At 38.2% G+C, this 20,431-nt stretch overlaps 1 protein-coding gene across 2 annotated transcripts in view; it reads left to right on the top strand.

Annotated features, from left to right (window-relative positions):
• Nucleotides 1-20,431, top strand: part of prmt3 (protein arginine methyltransferase 3) — a 45,924-nt gene that overhangs the window by 11,111 nt on the left and 14,382 nt on the right. For both annotated transcript variants that reach the window (XM_029498965.1, XM_029498966.1), the window contains exons 10-13: nt 138-237; nt 11,074-11,152; nt 16,693-16,880; nt 18,736-18,822. In XM_029498965.1, the coding sequence (XP_029354825.1) occupies nt 138-237; nt 11,074-11,152; nt 16,693-16,880; nt 18,736-18,822 (454 nt within the window). The remainder of the gene's footprint in view (nt 1-137; nt 238-11,073; nt 11,153-16,692; nt 16,881-18,735; nt 18,823-20,431) is intronic.

Below are 20,431 nucleotides of genomic sequence, written 5' to 3'. Positions count from 1 at the left end.
AAGATGAGAGATGTGACAGATCTGTTATCAGTTCAGCTATGCTGTGTGTCCTGAGTATGGATACAAAGGCTGAAGTTGTAACGTGAAATTGTTCTGATGTGATTCCAAATGTTTTGACTCTTGCTTATTTCCCATAGGTCTAACAAGTTGGAAGACAAGATCACTTTAATCAAAGGCCGTATAGAAGACATCAACCTCCCTGTGGAGAAGGTCGACATCATCATCTCAGAATGGATGGTCAGTATATATTTCTGTAAACATAAGTATAACATTTCACAGTCATGAGTAGTCAAAGCCATTTTTCTTGAAGCATCATGAAAAATTATGTTGTTTAAATCCAATTCAAACATATATACCATCTATATTGATACTGAAAAAGTAAATCCAGTACATGCTGGTTTAAATGTAAATTTTATTGAACCAAGGCGTCTTTTATATTTATATATATATATATATATATTATTCAGGTTTCAGCTAGTTCCACGCTTTTGGATTGCTAATATGCTCTCTTTTTTTAAATACAATGACTATTATGGATAGCAAAAAAGTAGGTGTCAACACAGTATCACAGTATCTCAGTAATCTTTTCACAACTTTTTCAAGTAAAAATCATGATAACACTAATCTCACAAAACATTTTGGTTTTCTTAATACAGTATCTCAAGCTCCTCAAAGTTCAAATTTGATGCAAATGTTGGAGGACTTGAAGGATTGAAACGTTTTCTAGCCATTAGACTTAACACAGAAATTATGACTTATTCATATTTAGAAAATTTTACAAAGCTAGTTGATATTTTATGACTTTGGTTAAAAGGGGAACTGTGGGATGGTATTGATTAATGTTTTGCATTTGACTATTATTGGGAACATCTGGCGTTGCCTGCATATGCATTTACTTCTTGCTAAAGTTTGCTTGCAAAAATATGAGGAAATATCTTGGAAGCTTATCGTCCATCTAATAGTAGTACTTTTTAAGCACATATGCATACCTACTCAAAATGTTGATGCCCCACTTAGCCTCAGATGGGTCAGTTACCCCACCCATTGATTGTGCAGGGTCAAAGGTGCTAGCAGCAGATATGCATGTTTTAAAGATGGCTTTAGTGCAGCTAAACATGAGCTACTGTGAATACAAAACCAGGAAGAGCAGTCTTCCTTCCCCTTGATGCCCATTTATCAGGGAGATTCTCTGTGGCGATACAGGCCGGACGGCCAAAGTTGAACACACCTCTGAAGTCATCCTTAATTCATGAGCATCCCGTATCTGTCCCCCCTCCACCTCTACCTCCACCATCCATCGTGAAACCCCAGGGTCACGAGCAGGGGTCGCAAGCCAGAGGCTTCCCATCCCCTCACTGGGGAAATTGAAATTCGGTGGGTGACATGCCACTGGAACGGTGAAGGATAGTGGATGTAATCTCTGATGACACTGGCTCACAGAGCACTAATAAATCTAAGAATCCTCCAGTCACTTCCCATCATTGCAGAGATGGGAGACATTTTTCAGAGTGGCCAGGACTTCAAAAGCTGCCCTCCAATCTACCTGTATAAAACAACAAAATGAGGGTTGTTGCAGGAGTAGACTCTGCATCCAGTGCAGGAGGTACTAAAATGTAAGAAACTCAAAGGTTTCATTTTATAGCCAGGTTGTATCTTATTTATATAAACTTAACTCAGAGGGATTCTGGAGCTGTCATTCCTTTAGTATTGTGACATACATTTATTTATTTTTGCGTACAATTGCATTTAGTTATACAAGACTCTGTTGCTTATGTTTTTAGCCAAATATTTCATATAAATGGCCTTATCATTGAATGAACTCATTAATAAAACAAAACCTATGAATATTAATTAGTAAAGATGAAATGCCCTTAAAGAAGGAAAGTTAAACTGTTAAATCTTTTATTAAAAATATTAATTTAATTTTGAATATGTGTTTCTAAAATTTTTATTAGGAAGCGAAATATTAGGAAGCGAAAGACAGCTTCAGTGCAGACAGAACAAAGTGTACAAAATAAGGCTTCTTTTAGTTTTCCCATATGTGTATAGATAACAAAATAACTAAGAACTAACGTTACAGGACGATCAAAGTGTAAAAGAGCAATAATGTGGTGGACAAAAGACAGAAAATAATAAAATAAATGACATAAAAAGTAATCAAACAATAACAAAGCAAAACAATAATAAAGCAAGAAAATAAACCCAACCACCTGCCCAGCCCTGAGGTGTGCTACCCAGTATTAATATATGTTAAGGCTGTGTGAGTGACAAATACTCTACATTCCCTTTAAAAAGGTGATATTGGTCCCCAGATCTTCTTATATTAAATGAAGTTTTGAATATGATTAAAAATATATTTTACTGCCTTGGAAATGCATTCTATAAAAACCAGCTAATTCATCCAATTGCTCATCATTTAATTTCAATCAATCAAATCAATTTAATTTCTTGCTACACACCTTGCTGTTCTTGGTTAATGAAGCAGTGTCATGGAGAGATGATTGCATTCAATCCAGATTTGTAATTGTATCTCATTGATATATCCCTGATTGTACTCAGGTAACTGTCTATGAGTTGTTTAAATTAATGTAAATGCAGCTTGCGCACCAGCCCCTACTACAGCTAGAGATGTTGCTGAGGTTCAGACAGTGAGTGCTCATGTAAAAAGGGTCAAGAAAGCATTAGCTCAGTTTTACATATTCCAACTAATAAGGGAGGAAGAAAAAACTGCCACAGTGGGCTGCTCAGAAAGAGCAGCAACACTGGCAGTTTTTTCTTCACATGGTAAACAACTTTGATCACTCTGAGATCAATCACTTTTTAATTCAAGCAAAAGCTTAGTTGAATTTCTCATTAACAAGAGACAGCACTTAGTTTTTTTAATATTTCAATAGCTACCAAATAAGTGGTTGTCCCCAAATTTATTATAAAACTAAGTTTTAAAACTGCACTTATTGTTACCACAGCAACCTTAGGTGTCACCAAAATGACCAAGACTTACTGAAGTCGTTTTGATTTATCTCGGCCAGTTGGTGCCATCCCTCTCTTCCTTAAGCCTGAACATCCTTGTAGCTTTAAACTGTAAATGTGGAAACGAATTGAGGCAAAACACTGAAGCACTGTATCTTTGACTTTGATCAAAGTTTAATACCTTGGCCTGACATGGGTTAATGCATGCCTCTGGTCTCATTTGACCACGCTCAAAATACACTCACACACACACACAACAGCACAGATTTGAGGTCTGCTGAAGCCGCCAGAGAATGGCCTAATTGGGTTAAAAGCAAAGGCCGGGATGCACAGGGCAGTTCTGTAACTAAGAATAGATGAGCATCTAGCATTTCTTCTCTGCATGGAAGCCACATGTTTGTTCATTGCTGGAATTATAGGGTTGATAAAATGAAAAAGGAAAGGAAAGTGGAACTGAACAATCTCATAGCTATACCCAGGCTATTTAGTAGGTAGAAGGTGTAGTGTAACAGTCGAGTGAGTTTTTCATTGAACAGTGTAATAATTAAAAATGAGTGAAATTAATATGCATTCAAATCCATGCTCTGTTGATCCAGTGAGATGGTCTTGGCTCAGTGGAAAAGATGAGCAGGGCTCTTTGGCAGAAGCGGAACAAAAGCAGAACATGTATAGTGATAGAAGCTGTTGACCTGGCAAGTACTCTGTATTGCGTGGAAGGCTTCCAGTGAGAAAGGGTTAGTAATACTCTCTGAGAGACAGAACTAATCTGGTGTAACTATTGAACAAATTGGCAGCTTGTCACTACAAGTTTGAGGTTGTGCACATTTACACTTGTGCTCTAGTGGTCAAAAGAGAAATGGCTAACTTAAGAGCCATCAAAGGAATTCTGCCCAAATTCTTCAAAGATGACTAATTTAATCTTGATATCACCAAACTTTATAAAGCTTCACATTTAAGGAAAATTTGTAAATTAGCTCAACACTCTGAAAGAAAAAATAGGCAAATTTTGCAAGAACAATCACATTTTTGTAGCATTCAAACCATCTTTACAGATGCAGTTTTCACTCTCTCATTGCAGTTGACATTTGGCATTGTAATATAGTCTAAGCATTGAATATAGTTTTAGTGGTGCCAAATAATTGACCATGAGTGAGTTAATTTTGTCTGAAACAATGTTTAATGTAATTTAAAGAACGTGTATTTATGAAGTAGTCAGTTACTTATGCGCTAATGGAGGAATGTTATGGAGGTGAAACGAAGAATAACTGATGTTCAGTTGTCAGAGTTGTTGGATCGAGCAGACAGACGGTGGTTACAGGGCTAATAGACAGAGTTGGATGATGAATGCAGTATATCTGTGGTGGTCATGGTGGAGGTGGAGAAGGGGGTAAATGAGTGTCTTCTGTGGCAGTGTTTGAGAGACTTTCTTTAGCAGAACGACTGTCATTTCATAACTCACAACATTGATCGGCCCCTCTCTCTCAGCACTCCAAAAAACAAACAGCTTAGAGCAGATAAGGGTCTTGGGGGTTGGGTGTTGTTGGAGGAGAAGGACAGCTGAATTACTCAAAGACTAAATAAAGATTGTCACTCTAACATCAATCACAAGTGATGGGTCTGCTAGCTTCAAAGTGTATAACAGCACAGTCAAACAAAAATGGACACGAGAGCAAACTCGTACTGTCTGGGTAGAGCTGGTTTTTAACAAACTTTTGTTACCTAGATGCTTGGAGGTAAAGCCAAAAAATTAACTTGGAGACAAACAAGATCGTAACTTTACTTATCTGCATTCATTGAGAAAGTCCATTGCACGTGAACATGCATATAGCGAGCCAACATTCATATAGTCACTAAATGTGAGTTTTTATTATTAATTGTAGAATATAATTTCCAAATAGATAACTATACCAATGAAAATAAAACATCTATTAGTTATATTCAAGAGCTCAAACGGTATTTTGATGAAAAAGTTTTCAGAAGTGTTTTCTGCTTCCCACTCTTAACTTCATACAGTCACATTGAAACTCCACAGATTTTTTTAGATTCCACATGCAAAATAAGCATCAACAACAAAGAAAGACCCTGAAGGGACTTAGAACATTCACAACCTGCAAGGCAGGTTAACTGCTCCTATTTTGAGTTAGTCAGTCATCCTTTTGTTCAAAACAACTTCCACTTTAACTTTGCATTGTCAATATTATTAATATTTTTGTGACCACAATCCTATTTTATATTAAATTACATTTACTAGGATACATATGCATATTTCTAGGGTCATTATTTTAATTTGAATATAATCATGTATAATCAAAAAAGTAGCCCAATATATTAGTCAACAACCAAAATAATCCTTAGCTGTAGCCCTGCATCTGAGTTAATATTCTATACATACAGCACTACAACTGACTAAGACCCTGAACCCTTCTGCCTCTGCATCATATCATGTTTTGATAGGTTTGCGCATAGAAACAAAGCTGAGGTCCTTGGATAATTCTTGTTGAGGTAGGTGGTAACTCCACTTGGGTCTGTCACTATCAGTCTGTTTCATTAAAATGTAAGAAGAATACTGAAAAAGAATGTCTGGCATCACTGTTATGGAGGATTTCCCACATTCTTGATATTTTACCTGAGGTGAGCACAGGCCTACTGCAGACGTGTCGGTGGCACACAAATATCCACACACAAACCGAATCAATGTGTGTGGTAGCATTGTGAACTCAAACTAATGGCAAACCGTCTTTTTAGCCTCATTATCAGTGCTGGGAGCTTCACCTGCCCTGGAAGAAGTTAGTAGTCATCAGTCATCCTGTCCTTCAGTCTGATTGTCTGTCAGTTACACAAAGACACACACACACACACAGAGGGACACACACAAATGAAGCCAAATAGATACACACACACACACAGTGACAACGCCACAGGTGTGTCCATGTTCTAATAAAGATTTATTAGCTGTGCTTACATCCCTAAGACCTTCAAGCAATTCAATAAGTAGTTTTCAAACAGCTACCTGTGCACCAAAACTTCAAATGAATTTAATGCAATATCAATATCAAATATAATTTTTTTATATATGGTTTTCTAATGTTAGGGTCAATTGTAATACAGATAACTGGATTTGTCCAATAAACTGACTTTCTCACATGTATATAAAATTTCCTCCTGTCAGTGAGCAAAGTATGCTTTTTGATTGATCAGTGAAACACTCAGGGAGACTTTTACTTTCATAAATGTGTCAGACCACACAATCCATCAGAAAGACATGTCTGGGTTGCATGTCAGCATGTCATCTTTGTGAATCAGATCAAATCAGATTAATTTATATTGCGCCAAATCATAGCAAAGTTACATCAAGGCACTTTACATATAGAGCAGGTCGACCAAACTCTATAAAATTTTTAGAGACACCCAACAGGTCCTCTCATGAACAAGCACGTGGCAACAGTGGCAAGGAAAAACTTGAAGTATAGACATACAGACTTGAAGGCTAATTACTAAGAGCAGGGTTGGCAACTCCTGCTTCTTAAAAATTGTATCCTTATTTTGAAAAAGCATAGATTCCACAATTAATATTTCAGTGTCAATATTGCGACAGAGATTTCTGCTCTATTTAAATTTAAATCATAATCAGTTACAGTGCTACAGTCCACCCCATTTATACAGTTACCTTTTCATTTTTAGATCTTGAGGGGGGAAAAACTAGATGATTGTATTTATTTCTATGCATTCATTAACAGTGTGTGGTTCTGGATTTTGCCATTTTGTAGAGGCACCCTTTTTACCTGAGAAGTATTTGTATTCATTTACTTATGATGATTCAAATGGGATGTCCTATGTCAACTGTTTCACATTTCATAGAGCAATGCAATTCAAGACAGTAATGAACACTGTTTATATCCAAAATGCAACACAGCGTTTCTCCCATCTCTGCAAAACAAACAAAATTAATGGCTAAAATCTCTCATACAGAATGTAAACCCGAAAACCTTTTGTACCAACCAAAGAGACGTCCTCGTACCCCAAACCCATAATCCTGCCTCACTCAGTTTCTATGCAGAGAAATGGTCTCCTTGTTCCTGTAAAATGATGCATTTCATAACAGCCCATGGATGTTTAGACAAGTGTGCTTCTGGATATGTGTATAAGGGTTTTTATCGTTTTTGAGTTAATACACAGTGATAACTTTTTATTACATAAAGTCAATACTGTTCGATTTTTATAGACTCAGACTTTGACCTTAAAGTTTTCATGTCAAGGTGCCTTTTTCTAAAATCCACACAGTAAATTAAATTTGTTGGGAACTGAGTCTGTATTATATATCGGATTATCTGGTCATGACATCTAGTGGTGACATGATGGAGGTTCTATGCCCCATTAATTGGTTATTAGTAGATTGTAAAACCTAACAAGATATCTAATTATGTCATGGTCTTTTATTCATTCATTTGTTAAACATTATTTAAGTGAGCAGAGATTTCAACGCATATTGGTTTTTGGCAACCATACATATGTTTCTCACCCATCCCTTTAAGTGTCCACATTCTCAATTATGCAGAACTTTAAGTCTTAAATGTGTGAACAGAAGAGTTATTTAGAAATTACACCCTTGCACAGTTGTCACTGAGGTGGGAATTCATGATAGAGATCAACACAGTTTATGTCCATAGCTGCAAACGTTTATTTCTTTTATAAGGTTTTTGAGAAAAATGCGATGGTCTACTGGAATTAATGTTTTCGAAGAAGTGCACTTTTGGGGGCGGAATGGTTTCTTCAAGATTCAGAATATAAATACCCCCATAGACATACTCTACACATGGTCAGATTAAGGACCATGAAATTAAAGAAAAGATAAAGGCAACAGATACATGTACATCCTTGAATCATCTTCTTGCATTCTTATTTGAATAAATAAATTCAAGAGGCCATGGAAGCATGGCTTAAAAACGCTAGATTCCTGCTTCGAATAACCTTGTATCTGTACTGCAGATTACTTCCCTGTTGACTCACCATTTGCATGACTTTAAAATGGAAATTAGCTTGAAACTGGCACCATTTACACTTGAAGCAAGACTGCACTAAAATATATTACACCAATGTTTGTAATATGTTTATGCTAATTTTGTGTAATCTGAGAAACAGAACAGAGAGAGGGCATGCTGATGTAGAGGTGCTGCCTTCATTGATGTATCAAGCGAACACACACACAGGAACATGTACATCCATGCATGCACACCATCTCCCATTTGGCTTGGTCCTTCCTGGGACTGGAAGTGATGGTTATCTGCAGTAATTGAGGGACATGTGTGTTGAATGTAGGAGGAGAGGGAAATGGAATACAGAGGAAAGTGAAAACTGCTGATGCAAATTTAGTTCCACAGTGTCTCTCAGCACCTGTAATTTACAGCCAATCAATGTCTCCAAGGACTGATGGACAATGATTTTGTATATAATTTTTTTACTCTCCTTCCTGCAACTTGAGATAAGAGAACATTGCAACAGTAATAAACAGCAACACAGAAAACACTAATTTTCAATGTGGGGTTTGCAAAAATACTTGTATGTATTTGCTCTGTGTACAATTTGGAATAGTGACACCTCATTGAACCTGGGAAGGTTTTTGACTAAAGTAACAACACAGTAAAAGTCTGTTTATTCTCCTTTTGTAAGTGTATTGTTGTATGTGTAGATTTACATATGAGTGTGTGGGGTACCCCATTCAGGGAAATGTCTTTTATATGCTAATTTTGTTAACGTGTATAAGCTGCTCCAGCCCATTCTCATTAGGTTTTCATTAGTCTCTTTTATGGAAATGCACAGTGACTGTGCTGCAGAGCATCGCCTGCTCAAGCCTGACAGTAAACGGAGCTGTTTCCTCACACCAGCAACTCCGCATGCCAGCGGGCCTGCAGACAGGCAAATCAGTTGGTGGAAGTGGTATCAAAAAAGTTAGTAAATAAGTCTAGTTTTGAGATTGAATAAAGCGAGGACAGATGATGTCTTCTTTTTTTTGGTCCAGTTTTCAACTAGCACATTTTTTTAACCAGGTAAATCAATCAGCTTTTCTTTGCGGGTATTGATTTAACAAACATGTCAGCATTAACAGATACATCAAGATCTTTTTGTGATACTGGGGAGTAAAATAGGCCAGGCTGTAACATAATGGGTTTTCTAAACAAGACATTTGGGCATTTATCACTTTAATCTGTAATAATCTGTTTAGTTTTGCCTTGAAAGTAAACTAGAAGTAGGAGGAAATGGTGAACTAGGATAGTTCAACTTCAAAGGAGGAAACAAACATACATGTATTTGAAATATGTTAAATGTGGTAGTTTAATAGGTAGTTAGGTTTTTTGTTGGATTATTTCCTAATTTACTGTAGCACCTACAAAGTTTTGTTTTTTTTTTTTGTACTAGTGGTAATCTTGTGGTCTGACATTTTAAATACAGCACTTTTGATGGAAGTTGCTTAAAAGTGTATTTCCTTCACTTTGTGTCATTACAAAGTCAAATCTCTAACACTATCCTTCGTTATAAAATATGAAATACAGACATTTAGACTGTATAGTTGGACGCTGTTAAAACCCAAAAACTCAACACTGGGCTCAAACTGTTGCCTCATGTCTGACCCTTTCATTCCAATTTAATCAGACGTGGATGTGTCTAATTAATTCTTCAAATCAAGTAGGGAAGTGTGGCAGGACATGGAGGGCAGTTGGGAGTTAGTAATCCTGGAGCATTGTTGACGATAAAAGTAAGGCGCGACTCTGCTTTTGGCCATCTTGTTCTCTCTCATATCCTCTTTCCTTCAAGTGAATCAGTGTCCTGTGAAATTGGGCTCTAAATTATGAGGCCAGTGTACTCTGTGTGAGAGTTTTAAAAATGACCTGCCCTTTTGCGAAGGACATTGACTGGACCACAGCAGTCAGCAGCAGACAAGCCAGTCTGACTTTGTTTCAGACCAGTCTGCTATCAATAAATAAAGAGGATGTTTCCTTTTGCCGCTTTGTACAGGATGAGTCGGTTATATTGGCTTCATCCCTGTCATCGTTATCAGTTCAGGCATATGACAGCGATGTTGAGTATTGGGAGTTATAAATCAGGGCTGTTTCCCTTATTGGTCTGCTGCTTCCCCTCCTCCCTCCGAGTCCGTATTTGAATAATAAGGCTCTTATCTCACAAAATTACTATTCAGCTGGCCACTGCATTCTCACCCTCTATCACTCTGTCTTGTTCTTCCTCTCCTCCATTTGTCATTCTGTTCATCATAACACCTCATCTCTCCTTGTCCTTTTTCTGACCTAGGAGAAATCAGACATTAAACACTTACACATAACTCGTAACATAACTAACTAATTTCATGGTATAGCCGTTTACATCTTGCTTGGATAGTTGCAAGAACAGCTTCCCTTATTGTGCCCTTTATTCTTACAAAATCCGTATTATAAATATACATTTATAAATAAAGAATTTAAAATGTGCCATATTAGCACAATATTTATCACCGAATTGATTCGCGTTTGCCAGACATTGCAGTAAAATGGGCATGTTTTTGCTCCACCTCCATTTTCCTGATGGAGATGTGCGCCCCCCCCAATATCTGTTTGAACCAACTCAGATGTTATGCTCACAAATAATATATTGAAGGCTCTAGTGTTGCAGCTTGAGCACATACGATTGGTTGGTCTTCTAGTTGACAGGGATGCGAGGCAAAAAAAGCCATTTGTCAGCAAGATCTGCCACTCAGGTCGAAGCCAACAAGATGTGGACAAAACTCAATTTCAGAATTAATGAATTAATACCATGGTTAATGTGCCATCTACTGGAGCAGAACGGGAGGTCAGCCCAGGGTCAAACCTTTGGATGCTGGGCAGCAGACCATGTGGGCACATCACTGCATTCACATTCAATGTTAATTCACATTTTCACCCTAGTGATGTTGGATAAAAAAAAATAGTTGAATAGACCAGCAGTTTTTTAGCCTTCTCATAGCCTGTAATTATTACACGCCTCAGACAACGACAACAGGTCATACTGAATAAGAAGCTGCTATGTCTTCTCCTATAAAATGTGCTGGAGTAGTAATGTGTATTTCTTCTCTTCCAGGGATACTTTTTGTTGTTTGAGTCCATGTTGGACTCTGTCTTGTATGCCAGAGATCTCTACTTGGCTGACGGGGGCTCAGGTAGGTCACACAGTCATTCTCCTAACCACAATATTGAGGATTTGAGGTTGCAGAAAATATTGAATTGATTTAATTTGGAATCCATTTGTGGATGTATCTATGCAACAACTTTTTGCAGTGATCTTCCTAAATTTCCCACAGAATTAACCGTACCTGTGCACAGATTTTAAAAAGCAATGAACACCCCGGCACTTTTCTTAACATAGAGAATCCAATTGAAGAGATGTCTGAATTTTATAAGGAATTTTTTTAATATGACTTGAAAGAGGGTTCCGCCCTCTATTCAGAGCAACGCTCAGAGATGGTGTGACAAACAGCTGAGTGGGAATGGTTCAGTCATTGGGGAAGTTCAGCAGCTCACCTCAAATTGACACACAGCTGTTTTAGAGACAGCATGTCTCCTGTATGGCTGGTGGTGCGCGTGTGTGTGGCTCAGTCTTTGGGGTCATCCTATCCCTGCTGACCAAATTTATTAGCTTCTGCCAAATGTGATTCAACTAAAGAACGGTTTCACCACGCTGCATTTAGTTGCTTCGTGGGACATGAGAGAGAGGTCACACTCCCCTCTCAAGACAGACACGTTAGCAAGGGAGATGGGACAGGCAAACAGTCACTCAGAAAGTGACAGGTCAGAGGATGCCATATGGTTTGTCATGAGCATTTAAGCCAGAGACTCTGAGGGAGCATTATAGGAAGTGAAATTAAAATGCTTGAAATAAATAATCTGGCACCAACAAGTGGAGCGGTGGGTGTACACCATTTGTTTTATCTAATTTCAGCTGCAGTCCGACCACATGAAGCACTTAAAGTTTCTGGACTGTGAGCTGATTGTTTGATTGGATTTCTGGTTTTTGTGACATTGGTTATCTGTCAAATTATATGAAGCAGATCATTATAGCTGCTTTATCATATGAAATCCCAACAGTTCACTTCAGGCGATTGTTGGCCAGATTTGCCCTTTCGCACATACAGCACACAATGGGAGATTGTCCATGTTGGATGTGTTCTTGTTTACAGTGTTAGTTTGTGAACCTTTTCGAATATTCTATATTTCTTTATAAATACATTCATTATTAGCATCAGATTTTCACGCAAGTTCTAAAAATGAAGAGAGTCCAATTAAACAAGGCAATAATATAATACTTGACAATTAATTTAGAAGGAAAATTATCCAATGTTAAGTATCTGTGAGTGGCATAAGTAAATCTTTGTTTTTAGTATCTTGTATGGTCCCCTTGTGCAACAACAACTGCAACTTAGCTTTTCTACAAACTTTTGCTAATTTTTGCCCATTCCTTTTTACAGAACAGCTTAAATTCTAAGATGGTGATTGCTTCAAGTCTTTCTACAACATTTTGAGTGAATTAAGGTTAGAACTAGCCATTCCAAAAAGTTAACTTTATTCCTTTAGCCATTATTTGGTAGAATGTGCTAAAGGTTGTTGTCTTGCTACATGGCCCAGGATCTCTTGAGATTCAGTTCATGGGCATGTGTTGACATTTTCCTTTAGAACTCATTGGCGTAATTCAGAATTCATTGTTCCATCGATGATGAAACGCTATCCCAGCTCAGATGCAGTGAAACGGGATAAAACCATCATGATGCCACTGGCAGTTTTCACAGATGGGATAAAGTTCTTGTGCCAGAATACAATGTTTTGCTTTCTCCAGACATAATGATTCTCATTTAAACCAAAGAGCTATGTTTTGGTTTCATTTGTCCGTAAAACATTTCTGCATTAGCCTTCTGGCTTGTCCACATTTAGCAAACTGCAAATGGGCTGCTGTTAGTTTCTCTTTATCTACTTTTGGGACTTGTGATAGTATGATGATGTTTTATTATTTTTATGAAGAAACTGAGAAAATTTTAGGCGCCAATGGAACCTGCACAGGGCATGCAGGAAGGAGGATATCAAATGCCATGTGCTTGTTGTGAATGATCTGCTCTATTGACACATGGTCTCAGTTGTCCATTGGAGGTTCAGGTACAGTTAATGTCCAATCCAACTAATCCAGACATCTGCATTCTCATATAGAGCTCCTCTGGGTAACGTTAGATAAGTTTAAAATTGCAGGGCATGTATAATAGTCATGCAAATTGTATAGCTTCAGTTTATTTCTAATGACCAATTTAACATGGTATGAGGCTCCTCCATTTTGTTATTTTTATTCAGTGGTAAACAGGCCCAGGGCAGTATTTATGTGCAAACCTGTGAAGCAAAGACCCATGCTTTTCAGCATAACCAGACTCTTATTTTTGCACAATCACAAACTAAGGTACATGCCTTGATTTCATTTATTGGAAGTTGGTGTTAACATATGAACTATGTTGCTTTATGTTTATCTCAGGTTAAACTTCTGTTTTTGAGTTCATTTCAGATTTTAAGTGTGCGCGCACACATGGCTGTGCTGAGTTATTAGTCCAGCCATGCAACCCTCCTGCTGTATGTGTGTTTAAGCTACATTAGAGGAGAGTTACAGCAGCTCCCTCATTCTCCCCACTACATTAACGTCCCCTTCATCCTTAAGTGTGTCCCTGCATGCCTGGCACAGCACAGCGTCCAGGGAAAAGAGATCGGTTTTGTCCTAGGCCCCCCTCCCACTCTGTCTTTCGCTCTTTCACAGCCGACCAATAGGGGTGATGTGGAGAGCAGGGACGGTGGGGGTGCAGGCACATGACAAACGGGCTGTGAGCAGCGAGTCGAGAAGGACGCAGATGTCAAAGCCATGAATCTGGGGACGCCCATGTACCCCCCCACCCCCTCCATCTTTCTCCCTCTACATTCACACCAGGGTACCCCCCCCCACCCCTTTGCCTATTCGTCTCTCTGTCTCTATTTCTTTTTCAGTGGGTCTGGTATACGGGCCTGCCCCAATTCTGCCCAATCAGCAGCCCTACCCCCTTCTCTCACCTGGACCTCATAATTACTCACTGCGATCAATAATCAGAGTAAAATGAAGTGACATGCTGTTTGCATGTCTGTGTGTGTGTATGCCAATATGTGTGCATAGTCATAAGGTATTGTGACACTCACAGGGTCACAAGTAGTCTTCAGCTAATGATGAGAGGCCATGAGTTGCCCATCACTGAGCTGCCACCATCCATTCAACCTTTACGGTTCACTGCTTTGTATTATTAACAGAAGAAAACTCACTGTACAAAAGTTTGTGCTTTCTGGGGTTTTTTTCTTTATTTTTTGGCAGAGACATATAATTAAATTAACCCTGATATTTTCGTGCCCGAAAATAATTAAAATGCCCATGCAAATTTTTCAGACCACTGTTTAATTTGACTTTAACACATTTTCCCAAAACTTGGTTACCTGTAACTAAACTGCAAATAGAGTAGCTCAGCATCAAAGCTCATGTTCATGTCTGTGGGCTATTTTGAGGAAACCTTTGTGGTTAAATGTAGCATCTGGTAAGTTAATACACAAAGTTATTCTTTTCTGAGGTTGCGTAATGCTGCTTTTGCTTGTTGCCTTTGGATTGTTTGAGTACATTTATGTGCCTTTGTCTTTTAATGATTGATGCTGCTGCTAAATTCCTCTTGTTGTATTGGTTCTAAAGGCAGTTTCTTATGACTATTTGTCACCTCTTTGCTATCTGCTATTGCTTCTGCTGTGCTCACTGTACTTTAATGGCTATTGTGCCTAATTTCTTTACCTCAAAGCAGAATTCTTTTGTTTGCTATATGTTCATATGGCTGTTTACTTACCAGCAGAAAATTTCATTTCTATACCCCCAACAGCTGCCAGCATGTTAACTCTTCTATGGAAGTTAGCAAACTACAAGGTTAGCCCTACCCCATTTCAATAGCAGCTCATTGTAGCTTCCAATCTGCCCTAAAATCATTTTACTACTCTTTAAAAAAGAAAAAGAAGTCTCGAGTAACATATTTTTTTATCACATTCATTGCATCCAGCTATTTGCTATTTATTCATTGTTCACAAAATATTCCTATTAGTTCTGTATTTCATGTTCATGAAAAGCAGAAGTGAACAGCATGGCAGCATAGCTGTTAGCGCTGTTGCCTCACAACAAGAAAGTCACAGGTTCGGCGACCTGTCCAGGGTGACCCCGCCCTTGCCCACGAACCAGAAACGGACAAGCGGTAGAAAATGAATGAATGAATGAAGGAAAAGCAGAAGTTCCTACCAGGAGTAGTTGTCATTGCTAACTTTTGCTGTCTGCCAAAGCTGCAGCTAGCTTCCTGCTAACTGATTTTATTTTAGATTTTATTTCCTACTTTCCTGTTAGATCTGTATTAGTTAATTCAAAACTTGAGTTTAGGCTCTAGGCCTCTGTGTTGGGTAATGTTATTTCACTATAGGGATACCAGTGGCTTCAAGCGACTCAGCACTGGCTTAATCACCAAGCATATTAACCACACAAAGGAATCTTTTCAGATATGAAAACATAATGAAAAGACATTAAGGCTCATGTTTAATTCTCATTTTAAGAAATGGTTAATGTTTATCCAGTAGACAGTGTGTTATGTAACATGCATAGTGACAATAACTGACTGCCTATGCTGACTCTTCTTTATAAAAGGAAACTAGTGAAATAAATGGATTTTCCAAAGCCACAGATTCAGATCAGTAATAGAGAAGCCCTTAGTATCTAACTGCTCAGCACAAGCTGTTTATTATTCAACACTCCAATTTCCAACAATTTAAAAATGATTCCATCCAGAGTAATGAATCCGTGTTAGACAAAGATCATATCAATGTTTTCATTTTCTTTTACTTAACAGCTCAACTAAGTCCAAGTTTAATTAGCATGCCGATGTTAAAAGGGATGATGAAGAAAATTATGCTTGCTGTTGTGTTGCTGTCTTGACTTTGTGTCTTGAAAAAAAAAAAAAAGGGGGGGGGATCAATGTTTTTTAGGGTTTTTTTTTATATATTTTTTGCAGTTTACTAAATTACCATGCCCTCCTTTGGTAACAGCCTCAGAAAAACATTTTGTGCAAATCAGTTTTGTAACTGCCCTGGTTCGCAGCACTATAGCAGAAAAAAAAACTCTGAGGAGTAGAAGCAGTTACAGTAACAACATGACATACTTTGACCAAGTGCACATTTTGGACATTTATTGTGCAAAATGTAAGCATCAAAATAGGACAAAATTGACATATGGCCGTGTTTTGTGCACATGTGATGGATATAGTCATTACTGCAGCCTTGTGGAATTGATGCAAAGCTCCACACCCACAAGATGTTAAGGATTTAGGATTACATTTTGTTGAATAGCTTGGTTATTAAATTTGTTCATATGAAGCACATTAGTAAAGTTTGTCCACCTTTTCCTTAGTTATTATTAATGTGCTCCCGTTTTTAGCAAAATAAATTCCAACATATTGACTAAAAAGCAGACTTCATAATTAAAAGCACTTACATTGCAGTGACCTTGTTTAATATGGACAGTGACACATTTGTTAGGTGCTTTCAATTTTTAATTTGATATTTTCAGGTTTGATTTCCCCCCCACAGTGCTGATGAAGTTCAAAGTTGACTCTCTGCTCATGTCATTTCTCCACAGTCTATCCAGACCTTTGTAATATCAGCCTGGCAGCACTGGGAGACCCACAGAAGCACCAAGACCGCATTGGATTCTGGGACGACGTCTACGGCTTCAACATGGCATGCATGAAAAAGGCTGTAGTGCCCGAGGCTCTGGTTGAAGTGGTTAAAGCAGAGACACTCATCTCTGAACCTGTAGTCATACAGGTAAGCATGCTTATACTGTATGTCACTGACACAATATGAAGTTTTATTGCTTTTGTGTCTAAGTGTTTCCGAAATTACAACAAAGACCAGGTAGGTCATATAGGTCACATAGATATTGCACAATATAATAAACAAAAGACGAAACAAAATTTGGGTTCGATTCCCGACCCAGGGCCTTTCTTTTCAGAGTCCGTGCAGAGTTTGCATGTTTCCTCCCACCGTCCAAAGACATGCATGTTTGGGTTAATTGGTAACTCTAAATTGTCTGTAGGTCTGAGTGTGAGTGCGAGTGGTTGTCTGTCTCTGTGTGTTGGCCCTGTCAAGGACTGGCAACCTGTCCAGGGTGACCCTACCGTTGCCCGATGTGAGCTGGGATTATCTCCAGCACCCCCAGTGACCTGGAAACGGATAAGCAGTAGAAGATGGATGAATGAATGAATGAATGAGACACCACCCATCCAATATGTGATAATTAACACTGTATCGGACAGATATATGGGTAAACAAGTTTGTCAGTCAAATCCACAAATCTATACCACAAGCTCGGGAAAAGGGGTTTTTGAGGCTCGAGCACAGAGAAGGAGAGCAGGAGTTATCTCAAGAGGAAGAGATAGGACCCTGAAGAGTGTCTGTATGCACACATGTACGCGTGCGTGTGTCTTTGTGTTGATGCTCTAGCATTGGGTGATCGATCTATCTAATCCTTGTTTAAGTTCCTCTTAAGGAAACTTCATTACTCTCGGCCTCCTGTGGATAAAGCAGTTTTCACTGAGCTGATGGGAGAGTACACACATTACGCAAAGATAAAACAAACACGAACATAACACACACACATTCATTTCCACATGTTAGAACTTAGATGCCTCTCCTGAATCTCTCATACTACTGCGTGGCTTTTTGCTGGTTGGCCTATTTGCTAAGTAGCATGTCCTCCATCCATCTATGGATGTGATGAATGAGGGGAGAAATTGATATAATGGAATTTGAATCCTCTAATCGATAGTTTCTTCCCTCCAGTGACAAATAGACAGCCACTCTGCCCAAATTACATGGACTCTCATCTATTGCCTCCCCTTGATACGATCCAATAGCATTCCATTAAGACTGGCTGCTATTCCGTAAAATTGAGAGCTCTTTTATGGAATTATAAATTCCCACCAAAACAGATTCCTTTTTTTTTTTGTGATAGGAGTGTTTAACCTGAAAACCAAGGCTTTCAACCTACAATGTACGTTTCACACTCAGTCATGGTCTCCACAATTGAGTCCACATGTAAAACTGTTGTTGTTCTGATACCTCTCGTTCTTTTTGTTACTTCAAACTTATGGTATATGGTGCTTACCCTATTTACAATATCTGCCATTTAAAAGAACCCCCAACTCCCCACCCAATTCACTCTGCATTCAGGTCATATTGATTAACAGGAGGATAACTCACTATTTTAACTTACTGCAAGAGAGTTAGCTCTTCAGCTATTTTATTTTTCATGCCAAATAAATAGCCTATGTTCAATATATTTAAAACAGAAACAAACAAGCTGTGATTATTAACATTAGCTTTTGTTCTCATTCCTAATGTTGTTGTTCTTTTGTTGTCAGAATAAAGGCTTAAAAGACCCCAAAAATTATACTTTAAAAAAGAGATACTTGACATTTCAAGTGTCCAAGTACTTATGTCAATGGGTTGCTTAAATTTTTCTTTTTGATAAATTTATTTGAAATTCTTAAATAATGTTTTTCTTGTTTTTCTTAGATTGCTATGAGAAAGAGACGTTTTCTTGAAAATAGATGTTATTTGTCTCAAAGTTTTTTTGTTTGTTGTGCCTCATATGATGTGTTTCTCTGACATTCAACAGACCATTGACTGTAACAGAGTATGTCTCTCTGAGCTGGAGTTTTCATCAGATTTCTGCCTGAAGATAACAAACACTGCAGACTGCACGGTAAGCAGCGCGCGCACACACAAATCGTATCGATAATGCTATTGCTAACTAATTGACTGACAACCTGCTGTATCTCTGCACAAAGAAGGCACCGAATTAACCCAGGTCAGTTTGTTTCAGTTCCAGCTGAGGCCAAGCGTTAAACATACTGGGCTAAAACGAAAGTTTTATCATCCACCGGTACCACATTTATTAGAGATATTGTGCAGAGGGAACAGGACTGTACAAACAGCAGAGACATCAGTCAGGTCTTGTTGATGGATAATGTTTCTGTATTTAAAAGGATGCCTGTCAGTTGGATAGTTAATAGAGTTTCAAATCGAATCAGAGTGGTGACGGTGACTTTGAATTATGTGTCATACGGCATAGTGAATGTTCTCAGCCTGTTTGCCATGACAAAAACACATTCAGCTGCCTCTCATATTTGTGCCTTCTTTTTAGATACTTGTCTGGTCATCTGTCTATTCAGTTCCTTACGTAAAACTATAAAAGGAATTACTTTGTAAGGTAGTCAGCCCCGATTCAGCAACTAAAAACTAATCACTACCCTTGAATTCCCTTTGTGCTTGTTAGTCAATCATTTGTGTGCATAAGGATCACACACACAAGCGTCTATACTCACAACTGCAGTGCAATAATTTAGTCTCCCCAACAATGTACACTGGAGGGTCTCTCATCATGTTGAAGTGCCACCAAAATACTCTAACTCTAACTCTAACCCATACTGGTTACTTTCACATTACATAAGACAATAACTTGAAATAACATACCACTTCTCAGCAACTCACACAATTTACTATTTTAAAAACAGATCATGTCTAAAATTGGTAAGGCTGTGGACACAACTGATTAAATAATGTTCTAGTTAAAGAATCCTTTAAAAATAATCAACTTGATATTGTTGTTGTTTGTCTACTCTCTCAGAGCATTTTGTTAATACCTCAGTCTGCACATTAAATCCCATATCATACAACCCACACAATGATCAATTACAATTGGTGCATTTATTTGTAAGATGGTGCTTTTCCCCATCCCTGTATCTTTTTCCTCTTTCTTCCCATCTCTGTCTTATTTAGTTTATGGTGTTACTGTCTTGTATTTGCACCCAAAAGTAATCATTTAAAAAAGTTAATGATTTCTGTGCACACATATTTATTTAACAGCCTTTTACCCAGTGAACCACCAACAGCTTCACTGTGTAAATATATGAGATGATGCATATTCCTTCATCATGGAAAATAAATTATGATCATTTACAACTTTTCTTTTAATGATAGATCAAAATAATGTGTCCCACCAAAGACATCACATGACTCATCTTAAACCTTTGCTCTGAAACCTTTGGCTGTGGCGCGTAGGTCAGCTTGACCAATGACAGCACAGCACAAAATCGAAGTGTCTGTCCTCAGTTGCTGTAGGCACCAAAGCATGGAGAATGGTTTATGAGTTTATTTGGTGAAGTGCTGGAAGCCTCTATCAACCCCCCCCCCACCCACCCACCACCACCGCCTCCCATCTCCCTCTTAGTTGTCCCCACGCACCCTTCTTAACTTCCTGCAATGTCTCAGCTACATTTTTCTCCACCGGCAACAGCAACCTACACACTACA

This window comes from Echeneis naucrates, chromosome 3, assembly GCF_900963305.1.
Source record: "Echeneis naucrates chromosome 3, fEcheNa1.1, whole genome shotgun sequence".
Classification (NCBI taxonomy): domain Eukaryota; kingdom Metazoa; phylum Chordata; class Actinopteri; order Carangiformes; family Echeneidae; genus Echeneis; species Echeneis naucrates.
Note: the sequence above shows the minus strand (reverse complement) of the source record. Positions and strands in the feature narration are given on the sequence as shown.